General features: G+C 36.4%; 1 protein-coding gene across 1 annotated transcript; it reads right to left on the bottom strand.

Annotated features, from left to right (window-relative positions):
* Nucleotides 1–5,332: 5,332 nt before the first annotated feature.
* Nucleotides 5,333–8,621, bottom strand: LOC137737220 (spermidine synthase 1-like). Its single transcript, XM_068476643.1, has 9 exons — nucleotides 8,308–8,621; nucleotides 7,572–7,648; nucleotides 7,343–7,465; nucleotides 7,100–7,204; nucleotides 6,749–6,821; nucleotides 6,580–6,651; nucleotides 6,291–6,486; nucleotides 5,719–5,830; nucleotides 5,333–5,624 (listed from the first exon to the last, which is right to left on the bottom strand). The coding sequence occupies exons 1-9, from the start codon at nucleotides 8,489–8,491 to the stop codon at nucleotides 5,559–5,561; spliced, it is 1,008 nt and encodes a 335-aa protein (XP_068332744.1). The 5' UTR covers nucleotides 8,492–8,621; the 3' UTR covers nucleotides 5,333–5,558.
* Nucleotides 8,622–10,215: the final 1,594 nt, after the last annotated feature.

Below are 10,215 nucleotides of genomic sequence, written 5' to 3'. Positions count from 1 at the left end.
TGAGATTTCAAGAGAATTGAATCAAAATTTTACATGCAATTTCTCAAAATCTAAATAGAATACACATAATTGTCTTGGTCAACTCTTGAAAGAAGCTACAGTTTTTCACTCTCACAAATAGTGCACCTACTATTTGAATTTTAAAATGTTAAATTGCTTAAAGAAAAAAGCTAGATGGAAATAAGGATTTTACGAGAGAAAAAACAAAGAGGAAAAAAAACTGAAATCGTGCTTATTAAAACTCAACGAATTACATCATTATTGTAGATAATAATATGATTCATTAACATAATTAGTGTATTGTGTCATAAATTGCAAATAATTTGTAATAATACGTTATTTCTTTGCTCACATTTCAACAAATTTGAATTTTGAGTTTTATTTGAATGTTTAAAGATAGATGGGCTTCAATTGAAGAAACAAGAGTTACAAAGATCTATCTCTAGAAGAACCCTTAATTTTATGGTTCTCACCACATGATTAAATAATGTGATGGGAGCGATAGACATATGAGATAAACATATGAGGATAGTCAATTTCAACTCTCCTATTACAAGACTAAGTAATGTAATGAGAGTGCTAAACATAAGTGATACACACACACACACACACACACACATATATATATATATATAAGGACAACTAGTCTGGTATCTCTCGTTGCTTTACTAAATAACGTGAGATATATACATACACACATATTATGGAATAGATACGTAAAGTATGATTATTGTTTTTATTAATGGCATATTTTGCGTTTATTAACACAGTAGGGATTAAGTAGGCGATTTTCACGTTGAAGTACTATACATGTCATATCTAAACAATTAAGTATGTGTTTCGCATAGAGGAGTTGTTCATGACTTCTCTTATCTCAAGTAAGTAAGCAAACCTTACCGTTACAGGAAAACATAAATCACCGAGATATTACTTTATCTTTACTTCTTATTAGATCACGTTATATGTCATGTGGTTAGAGAAATAAAAAATAGTATACACTCGTGACATGCATATTCTTACCCAGAAGGCATTCTTTAACATATAAATAACGTGGATATAGTTTCAAAGTACACAAGTTATCATGTTACATGGGACCATGGGTTCAGATCAAAGCCAAACGTACAAGCGAAAACAACTGTAGGGGATGTGGTTTGTGTCACATTCATATCAACTTGTGACTAGAGTTGTCAAATCGTTCGGCTTGGTCCATCCTCGTTCATTTCAAGTTCGCTCACATGGGTTTGGGATCGAGTTTCTCTTGAAGTATTAAGGCGTTGATCTAGTCGTCATCGGAGTCACAAAGGATATCTAAATTGACTCTTTTATGCCGACCAGCTCCAGTCAGCCCACTTAATAAACGAATTATGCTTGAGCCAATCTTTTAATAAAAAATGAAAAATGATCTACGTCGAATTCTTTTCTTGAGGATTCTAAGGATCATGTGATCACGATCGTTCATCGTATATCGTGCAATTAATTTTCATTAAGTACTATTTACATTTAATTTTAAAATTTAAAATAATTTCTGACCGCACGATATATGATGAACGGTCGCGATCACAGGATTCCTAGGATCCCCAAAAAAAAAGATCCGACAAGGATCCTTTTCCAACATTAAGACTTGGACCATGTTACTAAACACGCCAAATTCTGCAAAACAAACTGCAGTTAAACATGTTATTAAGCTAAATATCACTGCTATTAAGTCTTACTAACCTTAAAAATGTATTCTTTTAATTGAAAATCAACGAATAATGAATTCTTTTTATAATAAGTCAGGGTCGCGAGCCGTGCTAGGCTCAGAACATGCCCAATGGGCCTCTATCCGGGTGACCCATTGAACCTATATCTTAGGTGCGGTCCGTCCACTTCTTACGAATCGTGTCGTACCGTTCCCTATTTAAATAGATCGTGCCTGTGCCGGCCGATCCGTTTGACACCTCTAAATTTGTCTAGTATTGGATTAATATATGCACAAATATAAATAGGTTATGAGTTTTTGATAAAATAAGAATAAAAATAAACAAAATTGGAAACACCAAAAATCATGATATAATGCCATTTACTAGACGTTATCGTATATTTGGATGAGAGATACGTAAGACTAACAAAATCAGGCTAAATTAATTGGAAATACATTGTAAAAAATTAGATTGAGGGATTTGAAATGATTAGATAGAATGCAATAAGAAATGACTGATTGAATCATTTGTAAAATCATTATTTATATCTTTGTATTTGGCCTGCGAGACAAGTGCCTAACATACCTTAATTAGAACCACCTAATATTAGAATCATGGATCTGTCACTGCTTTGCATTCTCTTTTTTGTAACCAATTTTATTTGTGTGTATTTCTCACACACTTTTAGTGTCAATATAGTTACTATTTGGGTAAAATCTGCTCTATGTTTCTTTCCAACTTCAATTTTAGAAAGGAAAAGCTACCAACCCTATGATGGTGAAAATTTCCTCATTTAGCGTTTTGTATTAATCACCTACCTTGCATTAGAGAGAAGAATTATACAGTTGTTCATGTTTGCGTAAAAGAGTGTTTCTAGCACAACTTTTGCAAAAGAAGCATGCTAGCTGTCAATCTTTCTGAGCTTCATGATAATTATATGTAAACGTGCGACTAATGCTAACATGACCATTGAAGAAGTATACCTAAACCAAAAAACGAAGGATGCAAAATCACTATCCCAATGATGCAAGTCCGTCCTTTCGACTTGTGGCTGTCTTTTGCATTGATTGATTCGCGGGGTATGTTTAAAATTAAGAAGACATAACCCGCACTCAAAACTCAAAAGCAATTCAAAACCCTACTCACTCGTCACCACATATATAACATCAATGTCCAATCAGTCAAAATCACCAAATTACCGATTAAATAACATGCGCCACCTCGAGTTATGAATTAATACTCTATCATGCAAGATTCTGGTAATGGAGGAAGACGCTTATCATATACATGTCATGATTGACCATTGTCCTTTCTTATATTTGGCCTGACGAAAAGATTGTGTTTGTTGTGTTCATGCCGTTTTCATGTGATACTCGTTAATTTAAGTGGTTATGTCATGTCAAACCTATTATCTTAACAAGTTCTTATCAGGTGACCATATAATGGCTCGATTTATTAATGGGTTGTGTCGTTTTGTATCGGGTTAACGAGTCATACTAGAAATTAACATGCCTAATGTCTAGATCTGAAAAACGATATCTTGTCGGATTCTTAATGGGTGACACTATAATGACTCGACTTATTAATAGGTTCTTAATAGGCGACCCGATAATAACTCGAATCGTAAACAAGTTAACTCAAAACATGTTATTTTTGTGTCGGTTTACGTGTCGTGCAAAAATTCAAAGGTCTACTTACATTCAAAGTTTAAAATTTGTTCGATGCAGTTGATATTTTCATGGAAATATCAAAAAATCAAAGAAATATATGGAAATGGGGAGCGAAGTCTAAATTCACCTCATATTGGAGGAACTCTTAAGTTTAGACTAAAATCGACATATATTACCAATATTTCTAACCCATATGTTAAATATCAGAGAAACTCTTGTATTTTGTCCAAACTAATGTTTGACAATCTCTAAAGTTTCATTTTAAACCTCCATCATTTCCATTGAAAATAATCGATATCGATATTCGATATTTTCACAAATTCACATATCACTATTTTTACCAATACCGATATTTTAAACACCGCTTATATAAACGTCTTTTTACAATGAAAGTGGAGCTGCATTGAGTTTCAGATTCCCACATTAGCACATTGGGCCTCCTTAATCCAGAATGCTATGAAAAATATCTTATTTTGGGCTTATCCAGACCCAGGTACATATATTTATCTCTGGTTAATTAGCCATGCTTCCTTTTTGGACTTAAAAATGCGGAAAGCGGGCAACAAGTTCAATCACAATGCAATCCCATTGAAGTTTGTGTAGATAAAACCCAACCCCAATTTGTTGCTAAATTCTCAATATCTCGTAAGGGCATTAAAGTGATTGATGATGGAGTTTTGGTCAAGTGATGGATGGTGTTTGAAATCTCTTCGCTAATATTGTTAGATCACTTTAAGCACGCCCTAAACTATTCAAATTGGTAGAGAGCAAACAAATCAAAAAAAACTTTGGGAAGCTAAAATTTGTCTTTTAGCATGCCAAAATCTAGCATTTGACACCACAATATTGGAAATGCTCTAAGCGCACTAAAAGTGCTTTTGTTAGAAGCATATTCAAATCCTTAATTAAGATTTCAAGAGCTTCCTACGTAGAGCTTTTGCTTTTAATTATCCAGAAGAGCTTTTAGTCTTAATCCAGCATCCGCTTGTATGACAATGTAGATGTATGGAAGTAGAACCTCACGTACCAGCAAGTACAGTATCATTGTCAGATACCATCCAAACCCATTGACTTGATGGCCACTGGGTTTAATCAAACCAAGCCTTCTCAATACATTGTCGTTGACTTGCTTAATAAGCTATTTTATATTACATGACAAGTGATTTCCGCACACATCCTTGTCACTTGTATTCTTGTTTATTTTTTGCATTTGAATTGAAAAATAGTATGCGTCTATACAGAAATCATTTTCCTTTCATATAAGTACTGAAGTATCCCCTGATTAATTTGTAGCTGGTGAAGGTTGTTGATATGGAAAGCAACCACATCATGCTGAAGCAAAATCTAGGGTTATTTGACATACTGAAACAAGCTCTAAACTTGACCTACAAGAATACCCACTTTATTCTACTCACCTCTCTCCCTCTCTTCTGCTTCTCACTTGTCTATGAACCATTGCCCCAAACAACTCTGGTTCAAATCTCATAATTCGTCCGACAACACCACCTCGATTCCTTCAACTACGAATGGAACATTGCTCCACACGGCCACAAGATTGATCGTTGCATTGATGCTCTCAGCTCCTCTAATCAGAGGTAGTGAGCGGCAACGGCATCAAGGACTTGATGATTCACCCGTTTTCTCTGTTTTCGGACTCGGTTTAAGAGGGTCTTGCTTGTTTTTTGCATGCTGTGGAGGAAGGAATGGAGTTGTTGCTCATGTTGGGGTTTTCTGCACCGTGAATGTGATGAAGTGGGTTGTCTTCGTGGTTTACTTCAACAACTGCAAAAGGCAGAGCTTGGGGAAGAAAGTTGATGATGAAGTCGTCGGAGACGATGGTTTGACGAACGCCAAAACGGCATATGATGTTCATGATCCGCCAGACGGAGCACTTGATTTCGGGACCTGTTGAAAAATGACGCATTTGCAGGAAAATATGATGTAATGAAGATTAAATGGAGGCAAAAACTAGCTTGCATGTATATAACCATCAGTGTAATTAATCATGCGGAAAGACGATCTTCGAAAACACTGTTCACATCACTACTACAGCTCCAATAATCCCAATAGGGATCGACTCTAGAACAGCAATTCAAATATCAAATTATTCCATGGTTCATTGCTCTGAATTAAACTATTTCAACTACGGGATAAAAAGGCGCTCGGCAACAACAATTCTGCTTGTTGGATGCTACTAAAGTGTTCCTCACTTTGTTTTTGCGTCAATAACCTTCTTCGCAAAAGATGGTAGACAGAAAGCAGCTGTATGAATCTGAAAATGAGAAAGGAAAGAAAGGTTAAATCTGACAGAAATAGGGATATCATGATGATGAGCTCAACGAAAACAAGAAAAAGCAAAATCACACCTCAGAGTTGTAAAATCTCAAGGATCGTTTCGACTCATCAATTGAATTCACGGGGTGCTTAAAATCCACAGCAGGTCCCTCGGTAGAACAAAGCATAAAACCAATCACGCCACTGAAACAGAAACGAAAGCAAAATAAACAGTAAGATAGGAACTTGTTCAATCAGATTAACGATGGACCAACAAACCAACATACAACACAACGCCAAGTTGTGATAATGAAAGAAAATTTGTAACTGACTAGTGACGGCCATGCAAGTGATGGAAGCACAGAAGAAAACAACAGATTAAGCTAACTTTGGAAAAAATATGTGGCCTATAAGTCAATTGTTGCACTTTTGAAACCATTAGCTATGATAATTTACCACCTAGTAAATTGCAAAATGAAAAGAATCCCGCAATTAAACAAGTTATAAACACAAACGTGGTCATGCAGGCAGGCACATCCTTGTACATCCGTGTATGTGTGTGCATGAGAGAGAGAGAGAGAGAGAGAGAGAGAGAGAGAGAGAGAGAGAGAGAGAGAGAGAGTGTGTGTGTGTATGCGTGAAGGAGACTCAGAAAAATGTATACCTTGGATATGTAGGGACTGTAGTCCATGCGTAGTTGACAGAGCCTTTGAATATCTCGCGACAGTTTGCCACAATATCCTCAATGATGTGCATGTGAAGCCATATACTCTCTGCCTGTGTACACACAACTCCTCCCGGACGAAGAGCATTCGCTACTGTCTGGAAAAAGGGCTTCTCAAAAAGTTCTTTTGCAGGACCTGATTGAAAAAAGAAAAAAACATCAAAACCAGTAAACTCACAACTCTCATATTTCTATCGAAAGCAAGATGCATGTAGTTTCTTATTAATACCTATTGGGTCAGAAGAATCCACTATTACTGCATCATAAGTTCCTGCAGGAACAGCCTTCAAAAATGCAACTCCTACAATATTAAGAGAAATCTTATGAGTAAGCCGTTTACAAGAAATGAAACGAAAAGGCAAGAAAAAAAAAATTAGACAGAAGAAGAACAAGCGTACCATCACCAACATGAAGTGTGACCCGTGGGTCCTCATATCCAATAGCTACCTCAGGGAAAAACTGTTTAGACACCTGGAATGCAGAAGGAAATAAATCTGTTACCATTTCATCGTATAAAAGTCAGAAGTCTTGAGTCCAATTGTGCGTATTGACAGAGTCTATGTCAAATGAGAACCACATGGTAACATGCATGCTCCAGTCAAAGTAAATTCCTTCAAGTAATGAATCTAGGTGTACACGAAAATATTACACAAGCTACTTTGAAAAGTTTTATACATTAAAATTACAAACAGAACAAGCCGAAAGACATCAAACAGAACAAGCCGAAAGACATCATCATCAACACTTACATCAATCACCATCTTATCGATCTCACATATATCAATCTTCTCAACCGAAGAATAACGAGCCACTTCCCTCAGTACCCCACCATCTCCTCCACCAATAACCAAAACCTAAACAATACCAATTTGGAAAGATTAGACTTCAAAAACAATTCACAATGCTAAAACCACTCAAAAGAATTTATTAAAAAACCATTGTCAAAGCACACAGTTCTAGTAAATGGTAGTTCAACAAAAAATAATATTAACCTTCTTTGGATTTGGAATTGAGCAGAGTGGGAGATGAGTAATCATTTCTTGATAGGCACATTCATCCCTTTCTGTTAACTGAATCACCCCATCCAACACAAGAACCTTTCCATATGTCGCTGACTGTAAACAGAAATCGTAGCATCAATTGAGATAATTTTTTTTCTTAAAGATCAAATGATCGAAACGATTAGAAATAGACGTGAATTTATGAGAAGTGTCAATTTACCTGGAAGACCATCACATTCTGATAGTCAGACTTTCCCTGAAACAAAATCTTCTCTACCTTCAAGGAGTGTGCCTCTCCTGCATAATATCATGTATAAATCAATTTCCATAGAGTTGCAGTCTAGTTCTATAATCAGTCTACCAAACAACGGGAAGATACAATAAACAATCAACAAAACACCGAGCAATCCCTGTTTTCATTTGGTAAGCATCCGATTATCAATCTTATGTTTCAAACATCCAGCACCACGCATTATAACTTGAACAAACATTTGATGAGAAATTATTCACCATAGTTAGAGAAAGTGCAAGTATTGGAGCATGTGACCATATAATATCAACATATCAAACTTGCAAGTGACTCAGAATCGCTAAGCGACATCAAGCAGTATACCCCTGCATTCCAACACTTGATGACATACAAGAAAGCAGAGGACTGAAATTTATCATATACTCTGTACCCCTGCATCCCAACAATTGTGGTCCATAAAAGCGGCACAATCTATTAGCTTCAATCTAAACTGTTATTCTGTGCAAAAACCCATTTCCAAGATTTCATTAGCAAGCATTAATACCTAACAGGCAAACAAATAACGATTCAGAAAACCCACCAATAATTTCATAACATTTATAGCTATAAATATTAAATAAACTATTTGGAAACTTTCCCACAATTTCTGAGCTTCCAAACACAAGTTATAGCGAGAAAATAAATGGGGATGGAAGAGAAAACCAACCTGGCCACATTGAGCTAATCTCAGAAAACCAGCCGGGAATGACAGCGGAGACAGAATCCGGCTCCTTGCTACCGTCAGTCTCCATGGAGACGGCTGAGGCAGCAGCTGCGGCGCCGTTCTCTTCTTCCTCCCTGGGCCTCTTCACAGGAAAATCAGCGGACCCCGCCACGCTCTCGTCCGCCATAGCCAAACGCACCAAAGGAATGAACCAGCGAAAACCTAAAGGAGGCGAGATATGAATGAGTGAGCCGCGAGCGAGTGAGTTTGCTAGCGGTAACTTTTAAGGACACTCTGAGAAAACAGACCGCACAGTCTCGGACTCTCGGCGTCGCTCAATTTTATATAAAGCCACAAATTTTAATATATTCTTTAATAATTAATTAGTTATTAAAATGAATTAAAACGTTGTATGGTAAATTAATCTGGTGAAAAACACAAAGAGTACGCCTCACCCGGGCCATGTAGTATTATTGTTTATTTGTAAATAATATCGTTTGTTCAAAAAAGATAAATTATAATGTTTATTTAATAGTACAATATAAATATATATAATTATTTATTTATTATTTTATAAATATGTTTATTTATTATCTTAGAAATATTTATAATTATTTATTTATTTAATTATTTGTTTAATGGGAAAGTACAATATAAAATGATAAGGTTCTCAATTAGGGTTTGCTGAATTCGGCTTTTGTTTTTGTTGGAAAAAAAAAAAAAGAAACAAATGTTCCCCAAAATATCATATGTCTGACGCTTGATATTTGCGCAATAAACGCCCTTCCTTTGTGGGTATTTTACCAATCTTGCCACTGATTTGCTTATTCTTTTTTTTTTTTTTTTTCTTTTTTTTGAACTTTTGGTTTCTGTAATTATAAAGTGAAGAAATTATTCGAATTAGATGTGGGCGGTGGCTTTGTGTGGCTGGCTGCTGTGACTTGGAAGTGTTTTAACTTAATGGGTGACAGGGTACATTAGTTGTGGGGCAGCAAAGTCGAGCGAGATTAAGATAATAGTGCAGAGAACAAAGTTGACGTGCCATCGACAAAAAAAAAAAACATAACAAACCCTACATATCCTTCGGCTTTCACACCCCATTCCACCATGTCGGCAATTTGCGGACTAACTAAGAACAGATAAGTTGGAGAAATTGATTGGGCGTGTGTGCTGAGTAAAAAGTAGTGTGGTGCATTTCCAGTAAACAAAGTAGGAAAGCAAACCCTACATATCCTTCGGCTTTCACACCCCATTCCACCATGTCTTTTTTTCATTTTTTTTATTTTTATTGAGAAAGCAATTAGCAGCAAAATTACAGAGACAATGATGGCTTCAGGCTTCTAGATGGAGAGATCGATCAGCCCCAGAAGGCAATGATGCGTGTGATGTGAACGCATTGTTGGGCCATCACAACTTGCGGGCGATTGCTTTCACTGTTGAGAGAGACAGAGAGAGATCGAGAGGGACAATGAACTTTTGCCAAATAATTAGGTTTTCCTAACTTGATGTTAATAGCAGTGGATGCCGAGCTGGCCTGTCGTCTGTAACATGCATGCACCCATGCACGCATGATTCCCATATCAACTTTGGGTCCGCTTTTTAATTCCTATGAAATCATTTCTCTGACGTCTTTTTGTAGCCCAACATATAGAAGAAGTATCATTGAGAGCTGAGAAGCCTGTTGGGCCACATAATGGCCTCTTCGAAATGCAGAGCATGACGCACTTGATGAATGTTAATGGCCCGTTTGGGATCCGCTAAGGCGCATTTCTGCTCGTAAGAGATGTAAGCACTGTCAATTTAGAGGCGTTTGAGATTACTTACGTAGGAAACACTTTTATGACCCAAATAACAAATTATTTGTTGAAGAGTCTCCCGAGTCTCCTTCCGTTTAGTTGATCTTTTTAATCT

This window comes from Pyrus communis, chromosome 6 (genome assembly GCF_963583255.1).
Source record: "Pyrus communis chromosome 6, drPyrComm1.1, whole genome shotgun sequence".
Classification (NCBI taxonomy): domain Eukaryota; kingdom Viridiplantae; phylum Streptophyta; class Magnoliopsida; order Rosales; family Rosaceae; genus Pyrus; species Pyrus communis.
Note: the sequence above shows the minus strand (reverse complement) of the source record. Positions and strands in the feature narration are given on the sequence as shown.

Bases quoted from the DNA above. Each gene is read 5' to 3' on its own strand.
- LOC137737220 (XM_068476643.1), bottom strand. From the start codon at position 8,491: ATGGCGGACGAGAGCGTGGCGGGGTCCGCTGATTTTCCTGTGAAGAGG. The intron at 6,652-6,748 runs GTACGCTTGTTC...TTAATATTGTAG, and splicing joins CACACTTCATGTTGGTGATG to GAGTTGCATTTTTGAAGGCT. The intron at 6,487-6,579 runs GTATTAATAAGA...TTTTTCAATCAG, and splicing joins GGATTCTTCTGACCCAATAG to GTCCTGCAAAAGAACTTTTT.